Source organism: Vicugna pacos, chromosome 7, assembly GCF_048564905.1.
Source record: "Vicugna pacos chromosome 7, VicPac4, whole genome shotgun sequence".
NCBI classification, from domain to species: Eukaryota; Metazoa; Chordata; class Mammalia; order Artiodactyla; family Camelidae; genus Vicugna; species Vicugna pacos.
Genome location: NC_132993.1, coordinates 48,300,776 through 48,322,770, shown reverse-complemented (window position 1 = coordinate 48,322,770; position 21,995 = coordinate 48,300,776). Strand labels below are relative to the sequence as shown.

The 21,995-nt window shown below is 33.2% G+C and overlaps 2 protein-coding genes across 6 annotated transcripts in view; one reads left to right on the top strand and one right to left on the bottom strand.

Annotated features, from left to right (window-relative positions):
- The window catches only part of MACC1 (MET transcriptional regulator MACC1), a 486,000-nt gene that overhangs the window by 331,324 nt on the left and 132,681 nt on the right, over positions 1–21,995 (bottom strand). The gene's annotated exons all lie outside the window — the stretch shown is intronic.
- The window catches only part of ITGB8 (integrin subunit beta 8), an 82,131-nt gene that overhangs the window by 54,077 nt on the left and 6,059 nt on the right, over positions 1–21,995 (top strand). For all 3 annotated transcript variants that reach the window (XM_072964886.1, XM_006211711.4, XM_072964888.1), the window contains 6 exons: positions 6,593–6,688; positions 10,339–10,428; positions 12,937–13,071; positions 15,679–16,084; positions 18,458–18,683; positions 19,941–20,044. In XM_072964886.1, the coding sequence (XP_072820987.1) occupies positions 6,593–6,688; positions 10,339–10,428; positions 12,937–13,071; positions 15,679–16,084; positions 18,458–18,683; positions 19,941–20,044 (1,057 nt within the window). The remainder of the gene's footprint in view (positions 1–6,592; positions 6,689–10,338; positions 10,429–12,936; positions 13,072–15,678; positions 16,085–18,457; positions 18,684–19,940; positions 20,045–21,995) is intronic.

Sequence of the window (21,995 nt, the reverse complement as noted above, 5' to 3'; positions counted from 1 at the left end):
AATAATAGTAGGGCACTTTAACACCCCAGTTACCTCAACAGAGAGATCATCCATGCAGAAAATCAATAAACAGTAGCCTTAAATGAATAATTAGACCACTTGGACTTAGTAGATATCTACAGGACATTCCATCCAAAGACAGCAGAATGTCCATTCTTTTCAAGTGCACATGGAATGCTCTCCAAGGTGGATCACATGCTAGTAAACAAAACAAGTCTTAACAACTTTAAGAAAACAGAAATTTTATCAAGCATCTTTTCTGACCCCAACTGCATGAAACTAAAACTCAATTACAGAAAGAAAAATGGGAAAAGAACAAACATATGGAGACTAAACAATATTCTACTAAAAACTGAATGATCAATGAAGAAATCAAAGAGGAAATCAGAAAATATTTTGTGATAAATGAAAACAGAAATACAACACTCCAAAATCTATGAGATTCACCAAAAGCAATCCTAAGAGGGAAGTTTATAGCAATACAGGCCTACCTCAAGAAACAAGAAAAAACCTCAAATAAACAGCCTAACCTACCATCTAAAGGAATTAGAAAAAGAAGGAAAAAAAAAAACCCCAAAATCAGCAGAAGGAAGGAAAAAATAAAGATCAGATTGGAAACAAATAGATTCAAAAAAAAAAAAAAAAGAAGAAGAAAAGATCAATAAAACCAAGAGCTGTTTTTTTGAAAAGCTAAACAAAATTGACAAGCTTTTACCAAGACTCATTAAGAGAAAAAAAAAAAAAGAGTGCCCAAATATACCAAATAAGAAATGAAAGAGAAGTTACTACAATTATCACAGAAATGTAATCATGAGAGAATACTACAAACAGCTAATGGCAACAAATTGGACAACCTAGAAGAAATAGATAAATTCCTAGAAATATACAATTTTCCAAGAGCTTACTGCTTTATGATCTATCTGTCCTAAATTGTAAGTGCCATGAGAAGAATAATGACCTTAATAATAACTTTAGAGTAAACATAATTTGAATGCTTGCTGAAAAATAGCCAGGAAATTATTTCTGCAAACAATATTTAATTTATTTTTTCCATCAAAATTGAAAGTAAAAGTTCCCCACAGAATTACCTGGGCCAGACTCAGAGTAGCCCCACCCTGTTTTATAAAGTCCCTAAAAATGAGAAAAAAATAATGGTTTTCCAAAGTGATACAAGAAAACCAAAATTTGATGAAAATACTTATGAAATAGAATGTTCCAATTAAACTATATGTTTTGGTTAAATCATATTTAAGCCAAAAACTTTTTATAACCACTCTTATTGAAAAGCTTACGGAAATTATTAGTCCATGCCCCTCATTCAGTAATGAGGATATCAAGATATCAATGGATAACCATGTTTGGCAGGAGTCACAGATTCAGACACTTCAAGAGCAGGTGCAAAAAGTAAATATATGAGGCAAGTCAAACAAAGCATATCCAAGAGCCCAACATCTTGCTTTTAGTAATGGCCTCCAAATGTCTTTTATTAATAGCAGTTTTTTATTGAAAGCTGTGCTTTATTAAGCAGCCCCATGGTATTTGTCCCTTTATATTTAGGGAGCACCTCCCAATGTCTTGGTGAAGTGTAGATATTGCTATTACCTCCATTTTATAAATGAAAAAATGGAGATCAGGAAACAGCCCTATGTAGTAGTGCCTAGGTAAATGACAAGCAATGTGACATCAGCACATGAGCCCCAACTTACCATTAATCTGGGCTTAATAATTACAAAATGTTAAGTGAAAGCCTTTACACTATTAACCCATTTAATCCCCACCATAACTCTGAGAGGTAGATAACTCGTATTTATACCTATTTTACACATAAAGAAACTTGGTCACAGAAAGATTAAGACTGCAGCCCAGTATTACACAGCTAGTAACTGCAGAACCAGGAGTTGAAGCCCCAGGTGGTCTGTTTTCAGATCCTCTGCTCTTGGTATAGTTCTCAACTGCAGCAATTTTGCCCCTCAGATCTGGGACATTGCAAAATGTCCAGAGACATTTTGGTTATTAATACTAAGGGAGGAGGGAGATACTGGCATCTGAAAAGCAGAGGCCAGGGAGATGTTGCTAAGTATCCTACAATGCACAGGACACCCCTACACCCGCAATATGCAATACAGGGCTCAAAATGTTAATAGTGCCATTGATGAGAAATTTGAGTCTATGTCATTATTACTGTGCAGCCATCTAGAAGGAAAATAGGCTATGGCAATACATGGGGACTGACAACACATAAAGTCTTAATATCTAAATAAATCTGTGCTATCATAATGCTTTCATGTTGTCTCTGTCCTCTAAAAAGTAATCCAGATAATTGAGTACTTTATTTAACCAAGAAATTTGGAGTTTTTTTGTATATTTTTATGATATGCAATACTACAAATTCTGTATTATCTTCTAAGAACTTTTATTATGAATCTCACTTTTATGGCGAATCTTAAACATTTATTTTTGTCACTAAATATGCACATTATTAAAATTCATATATTTCTACACACTTATCTCTTTAACCGAAACTATTCCCATTGAATCCTTCTTACTCCCTCTTCTCTTGTGACATTTCTAAGTTATTTCCCACAAATCACAGTGATGGTGTTAGTGAAGAAGGAAAATGTGAAAGGAATCCTTTTGCTCTTAATTACTCAGCAGCTGTCTTGGCACATTGCTCTCCCTTCTTGCTTTTGCCCCTGAAACGCTTGTTATCTCTATTAATTATTTTCAGAGTTTAGAGCAACAACATGTGATGGGTTAGACAGAGAGGGAGTTAGAGATGAGGAGCAGTGACATCACCAGAACAGGACAGCTGGCTGACAGGGGGTGTTCCTGCTAGTGAAATATAAGACATAAAAGATAAAATACTTAAAAAGATACTATGCTCCATGGATGAAAGGGGAAGGGGTTGCAACAATGGCCATTAATCCATAGCACTCCTGTCAACAGTGGTTTATTTAAACATCTGTTAAACATTTGTAATTTTAACAAATCTGCTTCAAGGTACTTGGAATTTTCTTTGAAAACATTTCTTTCTAGGGTTAAAAAATTGTGTTCTTTTAAGCTTAAAAATCCAACTGACCTTTCTAATGATCTTCTGGGCAAACTAGAACTTTCTAGGCTTAAATTTTGTGTGCTTTTGGTCAACGTGGCTCCCTGTCCTTGAAAGGGGGAAAGAGATTAAGAAGGCTCCAAAAGCTGCTTACATTTTGCAGTGTTCTTTAAATACTGATTTTATGTGAGTTAAGTATAAGCTGGTTAAAAACATATGGATTAAATTTTCCTTAATACATGAATGGTTTTAAAAATTAATAAGGGGGTCATGTATAACTGAAACATTGTGCTCTACACTGGAATTTGACAAAACATTGTAAAATGATTATAAGTCAATAAAAAATGTTTAAAAAAATTAAGAAGGGGGAATGCTTGGCAAGCTGATTTTTTTTGTCAAAGTAAAAATATTTGAAAAGTAGTTGTTGCCATTAAAAAAATATTCCCAATGCAGCTAGATATACCTTCCTTTACTTGTTCTCTTTAATTTACTAGCATTATGCGGACTGTCATAAATCTTTTTTAAGAGTATACATATTATTAGGAATGAAGAACAAGAATTAATCTGACAGAACTTATAATTTGGGGACTGTTTTTCTATTACTTTAAAATTATATTCTTAAGAATTGCTCTGTGCAGAATTTTTCTTATACAAATCCATGTGGTAATACTTTTTAAACCTCTTCATAAATTGGTATCATGTCACATTTAAATGTAGTTCATGAAAAGTTGACTTATTTCCAACAAAGCAATTATAGATTATATAGAAATAAAAGGATATTTGTTATGATTATTATCTTAGTCCTTTTGGGCTACTATACTAAAACACTGTAAACTGTGCAGCTTATAAATAACAGAAATTTATTCCTCACAATTCTGGATGTTGGGAAATTAAAGATCAAGGCACTGGCAGATTCGGGATCTTGTGAGAGCCTACCTTACAGTTCATAGAAAACACCTTCTAGTTATAACCTCACATGGCAGAAGGAGCAAGGGTGCTTTCACCACTGTCTCTCTTTTACAATGGCACTCACTAATCCCATTCATGAGGGCTCCACCTTCATGACCTAATCATCTCCCAAAGGCCCACCTCCTAATACCATCACCTTGGGATTAACATTTCAATATATGAATTTGGGAAGGGGGACACAGATATTCGGATTATAGCAATTACTCACGTTAGTGACAGTAGTTTTAAGCACAAGGCTGTATCTTATATCATATTAAACTTTATGTATGTAAGTTTAATGTATGGATCACAGAATGTACACTATAAGTGAAAGTAGTAAAATTAGCTTTTTCACTGAGTTCACATAGTTGCCAAAATACAGAAATGTTGACCAAGATGGTTTAAGCAAAATTTTCCTTTAAATAAAACACAATTGGAACTGGAGAGTGAGAGGGAGAGTAAAAGCTACAGATTAATTTGAATTTGAATCAAATGATACTAATAGGTTCAGTCACATGATCCCTGGCTGATGCAACTAGGCACCAACAAAAACTGGGGACTACTGCAGGTAAAGTTTGACATTATCTCTCTAGAATACCTAGTTATGAAGTTGCTATTTGAATTCACTTTAATTTCTAGAAGACTATTTATAGAAAGAAAAAATATCAAGCACTATGTCTAACAATATAACTTTATATAGAAATTTCCATATGTCAGAATTCTCATATTTACTAAATTTCACTCCCCTTCTCCTGCTCATCTCTTGCTTTCTCATGACCACAAAGAATGTCACAGTTAGCTCTACATGTTTTATTTATCAATGTGAGACATATTTATAATGTCAATATATAGGTGAATGACAAAAAGTTAAATACAATAATAACAGGTTGAGAGATCAGTAACCTGCACCTTGTATAAGCTGTTGAAAATAAAAATTATAATAACTGCTATTAGTTTTGAGTACATACAAGAAATTGCACTAAATATTTCATGTACTATGGTTATCTTTTTTTCTTGCCAGCAATCATGCAAAGTAGACACTATTCACATGTTATAGAGGATAGACCTAAGATACATTTTTTATCATAAACTGACACCCAGGGATTTGAATACAGGGGTTTTTGCTTTTAAAGAGTTTGTACTATACAATGTTATATATCAAATATATGTATGTATATATAAATATATATATGTGTATATATATGCACATATTTGCATTTAAATACTTGTTACTGACTTTCACCTCAGAATGTGATTGTCATTAATGTGTCCAGTTTTGAATATTAAATTATCTTTCAATTGCATCACTTAGAGTCCAATTTTAATCTAAAGAGGTGCTGAACACTCTGTACTATGTTGAATTCAACACTCATCATTTTTCTGCGTTCTATGTTTTTATGGAGATTTTGTCTTTAAAATATCCTTATATGTTGATGTTAATCTTATTTCTTTATTGAAGTATAGTTGATTTACAAAGTTTCAGGTGTAAAGTGATTCACCTATATATATGTATATTCTTTTTCAGATTCTTTTCCATTATAGATTATTACAAGATATTGAACATACTTCCCTATGCTATACATTAGGACCTTATTGTTTATCTGTTTTATACGTAGTATTTTGTATCTGGTAGTCCCAAACTCCTAATTTATCCCTCCTCCCTACTTTCCCCTTTGTAACAATAAATTTCTTTTCTGTGTTTGTGAGCCTCCTGTTTTGTATGTAAGTTCATTTGTATCATTTCTTTTAGATTCTACATATAAGTGATATCATGATATTTGTCTTTCTCTGTCTGATTTATTTCACTTAGTATGAGAATCTCTAGGTCCATCCATGTTGCTGTAAATGGCATTACTTCATTCTTTTTTTATGAGTATTCAATTGTATATGTATATACCACATCTTCTTTATCCAATCATCTGTTGATGGACATTTAAGTTGCTTCCATGTCTTGACTGTTGTAAATAGTTCTGCTATGAACATTTGGGTGTAACACAGGTTTTACAAGAATTTAAAAATTGCTTTCTTTTTCAGTACCGTATACTTGTAACACAGGTTTTACAAGAATTTAAAAATTGCTTTCTTTTTCAGTACCGTATACTTACTATAAAAATAAAAGATTATTTTCATAATTTTTCTGTAAGTTTAAAATTATTTCACAATAGGTCCTTATTGTTTATTTATTTTATATATATAGTAGTGTGTATCCATTAATTCTGAATTCCCGATTTATCTCCCTTCCTTTCCCCTTTGGCAGCCATAAATTTGTTTTTGATGTCTATGAGTCTATTTCTGTTTTGTAAATAAGTTAATTCATCTCATTTTTTTTAGATTCCCAACATAAGTAATATCATATGTTTATTATGTTTATCATAAGTTTATTTCAGGGGTTTTATTCTTTTTGATGTGATGGTAATGGGACTGTTGATCTTATATTTTAAAAGAATTTAAATGTCTCTAGTAGAATCATAATCCTTCCCAACACAATACATTTTCATGTTGGTCATACAGCTTTCCTCATAATAGATGTTTTGGATGTGTGTGGGATTGAGTTACTAAATTTCACTCTCTTCATTATTTCATTATCTGTTACAGGAACATCCCTCACTAGGCCAACTTTCAGAAAAGTTAATAGACAACAACATTAATGTCATCTTTGCAGTTCAAGGAAAGCAGTTTCATTGGTATAAGGTATGTTAATTTCCATAATATAAAAATTAAGATGTTTGCATTTCTATTTAAAATTAGAATACTTCTTAGAACCACAAGTTAGCATTCTGGAGTTACACTTGGTACAATCTAAATTTAATAGTGTATTAACAAACATATACTAAAGTGCCTTAAGTTAGCATTTAAGTATAAATAAGTATAAATCCTATGTTTGTAACACCTAGAACCAAGTGTGGACACTGATACTTGGTATTGTACTTACTATGACAATAATGGAGGAGACTTTTATCAAGTAAAAAGTAGTTGACACTCCAAATATACCATCCATGTCTAGAGTCCTGCTTAATTTGGTCCATGAGCATTTCTTTATAATAGATTAGGTTGGGGAATATCAGCCAATTTTCAATAGCACCAACATACCTAGATTTAGTCTAGATCATCTAGTATAGGAATAAGAGGAGCCATGAAATTGACTGACCCAGTCAAAGCATTTCTACATAAGAATAATCGTGGTTCTGTCCAATATTTTTTAGGGTAGATGAGTCCCACATGCAGAACAGACATTTGGCACCTATGTCACTATCCCCATGGGATTCCTTCTCTCACTCCCAACACAGAACTTCTGTAACCCTGCTACAGCTTTCTTTTCACAGATTTTTAGGTTCTTTCTTCCAGAAAATTCTCTTTTCTTCATTTCCAAAATGCTATGATACCCTGATTTTCACTGCACATGTCTGTTCACTTTATCTTCTTCATCTCCTTTATTGTCTTTGCTTCTTTCTTCTACTCTCAATGTCCTTTACCTAATACTTCAGAGAAACCACATTTTCTCTCAGCTTCAACAAATACTTGAACCCATTTGCATTTGCCACAAAGCTGGTGTTCCTTCCACCATTTTCTCTAATACTTGACTACCACATTTATCACCTGAAAGTGCTACTTTAATCATACCATTTCTTCCCTTAGAAATCTATAGTGAAAATGTAATTTGCTGTTTTCCCAAATTTAGATACCATGGAACCCCTTTTTAAGGTCACAACTGTTAGTATCCATAAAAGAAAGGCTCTGACCCAAATTAAATGCCCAGATCATTTTATTAACAACAGTAACAGATTCCATTTATTGAGTACTGACCATTGTCAGGCACTGAGTTCATTAATATTAACTATTTAATACTCTTAACAACTCATAATAATGAGGGCAATGTCACTAATGTGCCCATTTTAAAGATTAAGGAAATACATTTAGGGAGGTTGTATACTTGCCCAGACTTTCCTAACAGCCTAAATCCTGTGTTCTTAATCTCTAGGTTTAAATTTCAAATTGAATTTCAAGTTATTGTGCAGTTTTTTCATTGCTCTTGCCTCCTTTTTCTCTGATATTTATTATTTCTTGATGGTGATACTGACTGTAGCAGTTTCTCCCTACTTGCTTAAGGAAATTTCCAGTGACTGTTAAACCATAAAACCAGGTTTATTATTAATTGATTTATGTGCAAAGTAAGAATTAACAGGCTCTAAAGCCCTAACAGGTTCTGCTAAGAGTCCTGTGTGTGCCCTTGCAGTCAACCACTTTGGCTGCTCAGAGATACTTTTATCAATCACCTTGGTCTGACTTGTAACAGCCTCCTAACCCATCTCCCAAATCCATTTTCCACCTGGCTGCAGAGTGAGCTATCTAAATCACAAGTGTGACCACGGTACTTCTTAGAGTATAATGTCCCAGTGTTTCCCTCTGATCTAGAGGATCAAGTCTTTAACATGGCATATGAAGTTAGCTGGTCCTGCTTCAGTTTCATCCCCCTCACTATTCTGTGCCTTAAACTTGTCTCTCCAGTCATACTTCTAATCCTTCTGTGTACACACATTCACTAGGCTCTTTCTTTCCTTTGTGCCTTTGTTCTTACTATCTACCTTCCCCACCTGGAAGCCCATCTCCCTCATTACTTAGCTAACTCTTACTCATCTTTTAAGACACAGTTCATGAATCACCTCCTCCAGGAAACAGTCTGTGACAGTTTACTCCGCCTTCAAATACCTGCTCAGTATCCCCCTCATTAAGGTCTGTGCATATGTCTATCACTTGATTTTTTTTTTCTTTACATTTTCACTCTTGCTTTGCTTCTCTTTATTTTTACATATATATACATATATTTTCAGATTCTTTTCCGTTATAGCTTATTATAAGAAATTGAATATAGTTTCCTGTGCTATACAGTAGGTCCATATTGTTCATATATTTTACATATAGTAGTTTATCTACTATACGTAGACAGCAGATACCTATTATCTGTTACATATTTTATAAAGTAGGTATCTGTTATCTGTTAATCCTAAACTCCTAATTTATCCATCACCCACTTTCCCCTTTGGTAACCATAGTTTGTTTTCTATGTCCATAAGTTTATTTCAGTTTTGTAAATAAAATTTTAATTTTTTTTTCAGATTTCACATATAAATGATATCATGTGGTATTTGTCTTTCTCCGTCTGGCTTACTTCACTTAATATGATAATCTCTAAGTATATCCATGTTGCTGCAAATGGCATTATTTCATTCTTTTTTATGGCTGATGTACATTGGTTTTTGAAATTGTCATTTATATGCCTGTAAGATCTTTAAGGATGGAAACTATGTGGCCTAGTAATTTAGCATTTCCAAAGGGGTATATAATAAGTACTCAATAAAGGTTATATGAATGGATTTTAAAAATCTTTAAGTGATACATTTTCCCTATTACCTGAGATACCAAATGGTTAGTATCTAAGTAGTGGCTTAGTGGCATACAGCTGGAACTTAATGACACTTGTGAATGGTAAAAATGAGTATATAAATCGATTTCAAGACTTTTCATAATCTGATTCCATATAAATGTGCATCTTCATTCTAGTCAGACTGGTTTCTTCTCTGCTCTTACTTCATCCACAACTTAAGCAAATCTTCAAGCATTTGCTGATTCTCATTTTCTAAGCAAATCTTCAAGCATTTGCTGATTCTCATTTTCTCACTAGTAATACCTAGAGTCTACTCCATTATTATTATGTACCATCCATCAAGAACACCAGCTCCATGAAGCTTCTATTTGTGATTATGATTTTTTTCTCCTGTCTTGGAAAACATGTCCTAAAAGTCATTCCATATAAAAGTAGTCCTGCAAAATACTTATACATATATATATGAGAAATATGATGCATATATATCATGAGAAAAGAGTTTTGTAATTAATTAAATGTTAGGAAATGCTGTATTTAATAATTCTAAATTATTTCTGAATTATAGGGATGTGTATTTTGAGTCTCTATGTGGAAGAAACCACATGCAGAACTTATCAAAATTATTTTCCCTGAGAACCCTTTTCATTTTAAAATCTCTTGGGACTATGTTCCATGGAAGATACTTTGGGAAATGCTGGTCTATATTTGATTGGGTTTTTAGGTCAGCATTAACTTGTGCATGTGCACACACTCATGTACATATAATTACACATTACCATTTCAGGTATATATTTTCTGGCTGCCCTACTTAGTTGCTTATATTTTTCAGTGTCTTATATTTTTTAATTCATGTAATGATTCATCTCTATTGATAACTATAAGAATTCTTAATATTTGTTGATTGCTAAACTACTATGTGCTACTGTCATTCAGTGAATGTTACTGATATGTTTTCTAGGATCTTCTACCCCTCTTGCCTGGCACCATTGCTGGTGAAATAGAATCAAAGGCTGCAAACCTCAATAATTTGGTAGTAGAAGCCTATCAGGTATGTACACACTTTTTTGAAATAAAATTTATCCCCAATTTCTGTTGCAAGGTACAAAATAGTGCCCTATCATCTTGAGAGGAGTGATGGAAAGAACACTAGATTTGGAATTAGGAACAAAAGTTTAGCCCTTGCTCTACCACTAACTAGTTATGAAAACTTGGGGAAGTCATTTCAGCTTTGCGTGCCTCATAGTGTTTCACTGACACAGTTTACTAACTCAGGTTGAGCTAGAGGGTATCTAAATTTCCTTCCTCATCGAATGTTCAGTGACTCACCAAATCATAGCTATAGAGATACTTTGTTACCAAGAAATTTCACCATTTCTCACTGTTACAAAAAAAAAATAAAACTTAGGACTTATCATTCCTTCTTATCAACGAAAATCAAACATGTGCACAGTTCATTCCCATCCATAATTTGTTCACAAGGATAATCAAAATAAGAAAGGAGCTTATAGTATTAGAAGTCACCCTAGTTTTCATAGTATGAACCCATTTATTACCCCAAATAAGGAAAATAAGTTGACAAACTCCTGTACATCAAACTGCACCCATGGAAAGGGTAATAGCAGCTTTTAGTTTCATGTTCTTTATTTTACTAAGATAGGTATGTGACGACTTATCTAAATTACAGTCCTGATTAACCTTAAACAATTTAAAATACTAGCAAAATCTATAAAAACTCTGGCTAATTAATCTCCTTAAGTTGGGATTCTGTTATTTTGTATGTCTGTACTTTCAAAATTCTTCTGAAATTTCATTTTGTCATTTTGTCCAACAGAAACCATTCACAGTTCATTGAAAAAAAGAATATAAATATTTTATTCTAACCTGTAGTTTTTTGTATTTCCTTTTTAAGACTTTTATAAAATTATATACAAATTTAGTACATGGTGAATGTGACTGCATTTTATTTTTTATCCTTTACATTAGCACTGCCATTAGAATTAAAACTATATAAAAATCAAGACTATAGTAACAGTAATTTAGCTGAAATGAAGAAATAAAAAATAAACTATAATGAATAAAAAAAGAATTATACATCATAAAAAATAAATTCTGCCTCTGTACTGTTGGATAATAAAAGGGAAGTTTAAGATTGTGTCTGGAGCTTAATTTCTAAATCTCAAAATTGGGTAAAATTTTAGATATTTGTTTTCATGTCCTGCTTGAAAAGCACTGGTGTAACTAGTTGAAGGTTTTAAGAGAAGCATTAACTTCAGAAGGAGAAAAACAAAACTCATTATATTAGGCATTTCCTTCTGATCGGTTAAACCATCACCATATCAACACCATTTGTATGCCATTAGAAGTTTCTATTTTTTTGTTGAAATTATTAAAGTTGTTATAATGTATGAATTCTTTGGTAGATAAAAAATGAAACTGATATAGTCTTACCTAATTCAAATAAAATTTAATTATTTGAGGAATTACCTCATTCTAAAGATTTACTACCATAATTCCATGATCAATTATTTATCAGTAAGCACACATCTCTTTACTGGTTATACAGTTGAAGAGGAAAAATTAGTCAAGTAAAGAATTAGAAGCCATGGGAATTTTTTTTCTTCATACCCTGCTATTCATTCCCTTTCTTTAGGTATATACTTCATCTTTCCCCTTTCCTTTTGTTTACAAGTATAAGTTAAAGATTTCTGCATGTGGTAGACTCTTAGTTTTATGTGATGAAATATACACAGATCTACAGAATATATTTAATGTAGCTAGAACTTTTGAAACTCAGAGATTGGAAGAAATTAGTGTATGCTTGATATATAACAGGCATTACATCAATGTTTTTTCAATGATTGTATAAATGAGTGAATGATTTTCTGCCCAGTAAGGGGCCCTACTTCAGTATTAAGGATTTGGAACAAATTTAATTGACAGGAGCAAGACCCAGGCACTTGGCAAAAAAACTAGGCCATTTGTGGAGAATTTATAGGGCTATCTCTGACAGGTATTCATTATGCCTGCAGTATAGAAATGGCATCACAAAAATTGACCTTTCAATTCTGTATCAATAAGGTATTTTAGCTTTCATGATAGTCTAAAGTGTTTGAAACTGAAATGTTTCTTTAACATCTGTAAATGTCAGAAGCAAGTTCCAGATTTAAACTATCAATATTTATATTCCATGATGATATATGTATTCTCAATGTTTTAGTTAAATTTTATCATAAAATATAAATATTATTGGATTAAAAATGATTAGTTTTGTAACAAGCTGAGTGAGAAATACCGCTGTGATCAAAATGCAGCCAAGGAAATATGTGGAAAATAGAGCAATTTAAATGCAGATAATCTAATCCTTCAATATTTTTATATATTTCAAATGTAACTGGGTCATAATGTGGTAACATTGTTTTTATTCATCCTTTTATTAGAGAGACAGACTCCTTGATTTAGTTAAAAATAAAATCCAGGCTGATATGATAAACTTGACAGTTTAGTTGCTTACATTTGAAACTGCTATAGTATACAATTAAAAATGTCGTCTCTGCAGAAACTCATTTCAGAAGTGAGAGTTCAGGTGGAAAACCAGGTAAAAGGTGTCTATTTTAACATTACTGCCATCTGTCCAGATGGGACCAAAAAGCCAGGCACAGACGGATGTGGAAATGTGACAAGCAATGATGAAGTACGTGAGTGTACATTTTCCCATTTAAAGTAAACTAAGTTGTTTGGCATGTTTTCTCACAGAAAAAAATCAAACCGTTCTGAAAAACTTTACTCACTACTGACCTCAAGAATCTGATTTACACTTCAAAGTAACTTTTATTGTCTATTCCTAAAGTTCCTACTTGTAACTCCATTGACGGTTCTCTCAAATTCTCTAGTTAAAATAAGTATCATATTAAATATTTAATGATGATAACTTTACACTTAGGGTGTCACAGCCAGTATAGGAAAGCACATCTCCTCAAATAAGTGTCTATATGTATGAGGATGATAATAATTTTTTGTTTTAAATCTGAAAATTCTCAGAGTAACTGTTAAGTTGAAGGGAATAAGCTACAGAAAAGAATGGGAGTGCTGGAACTGTTGAAAAAGGCTAAGAATTACAGTATCTTTCACTTTGTGATTGTCCCAATATACTTGTATTGTCCCAATATAATGATATAGGAGGAAGTAGGGAAATCTGTTAAGAACAATAAAGATGTGTTATCATTTAAATAAAAATGGATGAAATGTGGAAAAGGGAAACCCAGATTACAGCAGCATCAGGAAATAGGACCAGGGGAGATAGAGTTTCTCCCAAGATTGGCACAATAGAGAGTAAACACACAGAAATATGCTTTTAAAGGAAATTCTTATAAGATGAAATGATTTTCAGTGAGTCATTTATCTCTTGAGGCATCAGTTGCCTCATTTTTAAATGAAAAGCTTTAACTAGAAAATTTCTAATCCCTCTTCCATCCATCTCCAAGGTTCTATGATGCTATTAATTATTTTACTATCATGCTATAGAAAAAAAGAAAGAGCTATTGAAAGAGGTGAAAAATCCTAAGATTCTAAGACTGACTAAGGAGAATCTTCCTTTCTCTTTAGTTAGAGTATAGTTTTCTCTCATGGGAAGTTCAGAATCTGTAGGTAGTATAGTCGCTCTAACAAGCTGTATATTTGAAATTAATTAGTTTCTAATTCTGTAGGCTCCTGCAAAGTCATAGTCACTCCTTGAATTTTGTTCAAAAGACGTTATATATGAGTTTACAAAATAAATATTTGATTTCCATTGAATATAGAGAAAACTTTGTGCAAGCAAAATGTAGTGCTATGTTAATTTCTGAGAAAGGGTTACCCTCTTGGAAGTAATTCTTTCTTTCAAAATCAGTTTTGGCAGAATATTTTCCTTATTTCTTAACTTTTCTTTTTCCTTTCCTTTTTCCTCTCACTTTCAACCAAGTAGTATAAATAGTATGACTTTCAGCAAGAGTCATATGACCTCTTAATTACATAAACTCCAAGTTTTGCTCTATTATTAATATTGGCAATGACCACATTATCTTACACATTTGTTAATCTTTAACATTAAAAAAAATTTCAAGTCTCACACTAAGTGTACTGCTTTTAATATTATGAGATTAATTCTAATTCTGAATGGATATATACATAAGCCTAAATTTAGATCTTTCATATCACTATGTGTGTGTCTGTGTGTGTGTGTATTTGTGCTAGGCTTTTTGGTTGGGGTGGATATCTATATATACCTATATATCTATATCTATCATAGGTACATATAGATATATATATAGATATATACAGAGAGAGGTCTCACTATATATCTATTCATATATATATAATATATATATTCATATATATATATATATCCATACCTCCTATTTAATTTATGTCCATACCAACCAAAAAGTCTAGCACAAAATATTTTTAATTGTAATACACTGCAGTCTAACATGAAAAAACATAATCTTATTTGCCAAAGTACCTGAAGATCATAAGGTAGTTAACAAATATAAATAGCACATTAAGCCAACTGTGTTGTACAGAAAGAAAAAAATAGAGAAAACAGAAAAATTTGGCAGGAGAAAAAAATTCTGTAGTTTCATGAGGGAAACCAATTTCTGCTAGGCCAGATCCTTAGTTGCAGATAACACCTTCCACTGAGACAAATGTATGACTTTGTATTAAGATCTAAAAGTAGGAGTCCTAAATCTTTTTCCCTTGAGTAACATCAGGGAAAGCCCCATGTTTTCCTCCACTAACATGTATAAACTAAAATTTAACTCTGATACTTTGCCTGAGCCCCTAAAAAACAGAAATAAAAGAAAAATTGTTCATTTGAACAACTTATCATCTCAGGGCTTTAAAGCAGTAGAGCCCATGACTTTATCTGATCTATCTATAGTGCCAAATATTTTCAGTAGCCCCATATTGTAAGGACTCAGTCCAGAAAAATGGTCTGTTATCTCTCAAATTTGCTAAGAAATCAATTGAGGACATAAAATTAATGATCAGAAGTAGAGTAGACATTTCAAATAGGCTTGAACCCATGTCTATTTATTGGTACCATATAGGCAAGTCACAGTCTTGCCTCCAGTTCACTAATTAAGAAATAAATGAAATTAAAAAGGGATGTTATGTCTTTGTATGACAGTGCATGTACAATCTGTAAATACTAATTTCTAAAATATGTATATTAATTCAAAGTATCATTAACAGATATAATATTGGTAATAAAAATAATCAAGACACATAAATATATTTTCTCCCCCCCACCCAAATTTAGGTTCTTTTCAATGTAACAGTTACAATGGAAAAATGCAATGTCACAGGAGGAAAAAGCTACGCAATAATCAAACCTATTGGTTTCAATGAAACCACTAAACTTCATATACACAGAAACTGCAGCTGCCAGTGTGATGACAGCAGAGGACCTAAAAGAAAGTGTGTAGAAGAAACTTTTCTAGATGCCAAGTGTTTCCAATGTGATGAGAATAACTGTCATTTTGATGAAGATCAATCTCCTTCTGAAAGTTGCAAGTCACACAAGGATCAACCTGTTTGCAGTGGAAGAGGAGTTTGTATTTGTGGGAAATGTTTATGTCACAAAATTAAGCTTGGAAAAGTATATGGAAAATACTGTGAAAAGGATGACTTTTCTTGTCCATATCACCATGGAAATCTGTGTGCTGGTGAGTATAAATACGTACATACAGTTATTTATATAGTTACATATTGAACTAGCATATATGTTAAAATATATTTAAATAAATCTTTATAATTACCAACCCTCAATCTGAATTTAATATTTAAACTTTCAAAGTCTGTGAAATTAGGGCATAGCCACAGATTTGTAGCACATGATTCTGATACTTATATTTTAAATTATTTAGTACAGGACATACTTAAAAATTAAAACCAAAGACTGTTATTTTTCAAGTATGCCTTGACCTTGTAAAGACATACACCAGAAAAGGAAATTACTGATAACGTCTGACAGATTTTCTATTATCTGGGTATTCTTCTAGAAGGATGCGTCATTCTCATAAGTGGTCACTCCCTCCATCTTGCTCAGAGGATAGTGAGTGATAAAAATTTACTTTTCATTCATTGTAAAATTCTTAATGCATTATTAGAGACAGCACTGTAAATCTGTAGTAGTTTAAACTCCTGTAGTTTATTTTTGAAACAGCACCAGCAACAGCATTTTCAAAGGACTGTATTCTTCAAGAAAATACTGGTTTCACAAGAAATTTAGATTAGTCCTAGAGGCCACACACAGACTAAATTTAAAACTGAAATAATTTAAAATAAAAATATCAAAAGCACTTGTTGGCTAATTCAGTTTACTGCCACCTAGAGGGTATATTCTAGAAAATATATGCAACATTTGAAAATTAGTACAAAAAATGTTCAATGAATTAATTTTTCTGCCAGTACGCTAAGTCCACTTATTGTTAAAACATCTTTTTAATGTTTGTGTTTTGGTAAACAAATATTAATTAAATCACTGATGAAATGCAGTATTTCATTGTCATAAGTATATGGAAAGTAACAAGCCTATAAAAAATAAATTATTACTCTTGTGTAAATTAAAATTTTGGCCTACACCACAAATATATGGTGGCAAATTTCCTTTTTATTATATTAAACAGACATAATATTTTATATTCCAAATGGTTATTCAGCTGTACCTAGTATCCTGGATAGAATGGATTATAGATGATTTTAGAACAAACCTTCAAATGTCATCTAATTTTTAGTATTAATCCTGTTTGGGACAGGGAAGAGAAAAAATTCTGAGATTATCATTTCCTACAGCTGTCAAAGAAGTTTCAAATACATTGAGATTCTCAGTCTGTTTATAGTAAAATATCAAAAATCAATGTACTGTTCTTTCTATGTGACTATGATACTACTGACTCACAGGGAGTTGAGAATCTGATTTGAATTATTTGTATATAGGATGTAAGTGCAAACTGTTGGCTGACAACCATTTTCTTCGCTAGTCTCCTTTGAGAATAAAAACACATGTTCACAGGTCTGCTGGCTAGGATTAGGTGTACAGCCCATATATGGGGAACTAAGTCTGACAAGCATTTGTTTCATCTGGAGTTCATTAGTTTTACACTTAGCAAACTGAGCTGATTCAACAGTAGATGCCATGGAACAGTTACCCTTTGAGGTGCGCCGCAATAAAGAGAAAGAGGGAGGAAACCTGGAAGCGAAGAAGGAAGAGAAGAAAAGTCTGTGGCCAAATAAACTTGAAAAGCATTATATAACCCTGTAAAATGTATCCTCTGTTGAATATTTCTAGTTCACATTAGCATATTAAATTTTCGTTACTTCCTGCAGGATAAAATCCATTTAACTACAGATAACCACTATTCTTCCTCAACTCCAACATGCATACACATACCACTTTGCTTTCTCTCTCGTTTTCTCTCATTTACCACCTAATAATAGCTCACAGCATACTTGAATACATCCTTTTAATACTAACCTGATAAATAATGCCCCAAAAATGTGAAAGGATTACTTCAACTTCCCCAAAGACCTTATCTTTAAACATCGCACTAGCAGAACTGAAACACTAGAAAGGTATGCCCCATGGACCTTCAAAGTTATCCCAGGCCTGCAGCAATAACGAGCGACTAAGAGTAAATTATGGAAGTTATTCATCAAACACTCCTGTTTTTCAAATTTCAAATCAGACAATCAACATTACTTCAGCTTCTGTAGCTTCTTTATATTTCTTTGTTTTTAATGTAAAACTGAGTGTATAGTGACTTTCAAGTAGTTGGCAGTCGCTGTAGCAGGGCAGAATTCACAATTGTCAGCACAACAGATTAATATCACGAGATTATCTACAATAGAACAGCTTTGAAAATAGACACTCCTAACTCCTGGCATTGTTTATGTCAGACAAATGGAAAATGATGCTGTTTCCATTCACTTGACTGTCAGTATGTTTCCATGGAGATAGAAGGGGAATTCATGTTTGGAAATGCTTCACAAAGTCAGTGACCTCAATAACTTAGGTCTTGGAGTGTCTTTGTTTGCAGGGCATGGAGAGTGTGAAGCAGGTAAATGCCAGTGCTTCAGGGGCTGGGAAGGGGATCGGTGCCAGTGTCCATCAGCATCCGCCCAGTACTGTGTCAATCCAAAGGGCCAAGTGTGTAGTGGAAGAGGCACATGTGTATGTGGCAGGTGTGAGTGCACCGATCCCAGAAGTATTGGCCGCTTCTGTGAACACTGTCCCACATGTCACACAGCCTGCAATGAAAACTGGTATGTGTTTTCTGATTCCAAACATATATAAAGCAGTTCTTCATTTTAACCATGTTCTATTTTGCCTACTTTAACCTCAGAAGTTGCTGGATTGTCTCCAGATAAATTGTTATCATCATGCTAAATAAGAACCAAATGGGGAATTGAGAAATTAGAAGATTTAGATTCCAATTTTTGGCCACTCGATAGCTATGGAAGCATAAGAATTTATCTAGGTATCACTGCCTTAGCTTTCTTGAAATAGGTTTTTTTTTTTAAAGAATAACATTCAGCATTTATAAATAAGTTCATTGGGTTTTTCCCCCAGCTTTAATGAGATATACTTGACATATAACCCCCTGTAAGTTTATGATATACAATGTGAGTTTAGGTGCTGCCTGCTGCTCAGCTTACCACTTATTAGCTGTTTGATCTAGGGCAAATTTTTTAAATTCTCTGTGCCTCAGTTTCATGATATTGAATGTAAGGATAATAATAATAATACCTTGCTATAATTCTGGAAAGTAATTAAATTAGATGTTCATGCAAAAAAAAACCCTACACCTTTATATTTGGTGTATAGTAATCATAGGATAAACGTCGACTGTTGTTTTTTTTTATTTTTTTAAAGATAAAAAGTGGTGGCTATGAAGCATTCTAGAAAGAAGTGATGGATATAAGTGAGGATGGCATTATTGTTTTATGCTAAGAATTAATTTTCCTATAATAACTTAAGTCCTGCTCAAAGACCACTACTCTAAATATCCCTTTGCCTTCCAATTTATTTTATTCAAATTTTTAAGACATTCACTTTTTCAGATTGGTAGCTCAAGTAAAATTTTAGAAATTATGCATAGTTGGTTATGTAACTCACTTGGAACAACAATGGCGGTATTTTGAATGAACCCAGTCAAAATTTGAACTTTATATTCATTGCTAAATTTTTCTACTAGTATCACAATATTTATCTTCTAAAACATCTGTGCTAGTTATTTTTGCAGTCAGAATATCATTCATTTCCTACAGATATCCTTCTCAATACAGAAAAATCATTATTTTGATTTTATACATTATTAAAATAATTTAGTTAGAATGCAACTTTGCCATGGTATTAAATTCAGCAAGATTACAAATAAATGTCATAGCTTTCCTTCCCAGTTTTAAAAGTCTGCCTTCCTAAAGTAATACCCCATTTTGTTATTTTATTTCTTGTAAAAAATATTACAGGCTACAATCTTTTTAAAAATTAAATGTTTTCACTTCTCTTTGCCCTTACAGGAATTGTGTGCAATGCCTTCACCCTCACAATCTGTCTCAAGCTATAGTTGATCGGTGTAAAACCTCATGTGCTCTCAAGGAACATTATGTGGACCAAACACCAGGTAAACAAAAGTTTAATAACCAAAGCACTGAAGAGTATCTGTAGAGAATCATGTTCCCCAAGAGGGCCCATAATCAACTATCCTAAAGAAAAACTCACTGCTTAAATGTTTTCAATCTCTCAGAAATGGTACTCTATAAAACCACCTGAGTATATTTGCCATCGTTTGGCAAAATTGCTAGCTCTCCCATCTCAGCTTCCCAGCTAAATTCCCAAGCTGTGTACATCCATGAAAGTATCCTAACAGATTTTCTAGAGAGGCCTCAGTGAGTCAAGAATAGTTTTCTATGCAGAGTCCATTTCACCATTAGAGACATAGATCCATAGAGACAAGGTCTATGGAGCCATAATTATCCTTTATAACCCAAACTTGCTTCCAGTTATACCTTCCTCATGTCAAACCAATATTTACTTTCATGTTTCAGTCAAGCCAAAAAATTCTAAGTAGCAATGATCTGCTTCTGCAAAGTACTTCAGTTCAAAAGGGCCATTCCTTCCTGGTACTTTTCATTCTGATAATAAATATAATTTAGGGGTGAATGATTATAAAGGTGGCACAATGGAAAGGGTATGGAACTTGCAGTTTGAGAACCTTGGCTTAAAACATTCACTTGACCCTAGTAGCTAAGAAATATCAGCCCTCTTATAAAATTTCCCTGAGCCTCAGTTTCCTTATCTGTAAAATGAAGATAATAATACTGGCATCAAGAGTTGTATGAGATTAAATAAGCCAGTGAACATGAAAATAATTTTAAATTAAAAGATGATACATGAGTGGGAGAAACATGTGAAAGCTGTGTTCAAAGACAAAAGTTCTTCAGAACCCCAAAATCAGCACCCTGTTTTGTTCAGGTAGAAACTTACACTGCAGGTAGAAGGTATTAAACTACATATCCATTAGAAATAAAGCTTGAAATTACGTCTTGACTGAAAACATACTGCTACTATTATTTCTAATCTCCCCTCCAACCTATAAGAATGATTCCAGGTTGTAGAGAGATTGCACAGAAAAATAATCTTTCTCTAGAGTTTTGTTTCCCTCATCGCTTGCATCTACACTAATCTTAGCCCATAATGAATTTGGCTTTGAAAAGAGCCCATGTGCTGCCAGCTGGGGCTGCAGCAATCACACCAGAAAGCCAAGAGCCTTTTCTAATAAATAGAGCCTTTATTGTCAACATGTCATTTATTATGTTAAGTAAACAAACCTACTCGGACTGAAGTGTGGTCACAAAAAGTATTCCCTTAAAGCTCCTTAGGAAAAGCCCTTTCTTGACCTAAACTAAAAAAAGAGCCATAGCCAGGGTTAAATGTTTGGCTCTCCAAAATGACATTTAAAAATGCAAGCAGATTTGAGCCCTGAAAATGTCCTCCATCATAACTCATTTAGAAATATTTGTATTAGTAGCTAGGGGGCTTCCCTCCCACTCACAATTGTGCAAGGAGAGGGAAACAGCATTTGTTAGCCACCTCTAATATCTATCTACTTGATCACACTTAAAGGGTGTCCTTTTGGTCTTTCTGGCTAAGCTCCTACTAGGAGAGAAGCCAGTATGAGATCAAGACACGTGACCCCTTTGCTGATTAAGTAGTTCCAAGTCAATCAAGAGAAATGACAGTCTGTCAGGATGAAAGGCATGGATGTTACAAACCTGGGCACCACCTCTGAATAGTGCATCTTGGATTCTCTCCATGTGTGAGGCCTGTAACAAAGGGAGACTTGTACTTGCATTTGGTGCTTCTAGTCCAGTGAGTAGTCATCCAGTCTCCCTTCACCCTTTCTTTCAAGGAACCATACTTATTATTATGACCAAAAGAAAACTGGGCCCTAAGTCTTCCCACATGGAGAAAAGCCCTTACCCTTGTTACTGAGTTCTTGACTTATTCAGGAGTACATTTGGTCATCCCTGGGAATTCAGACACAAATCCACTCATGATTGGGTGATCATTCT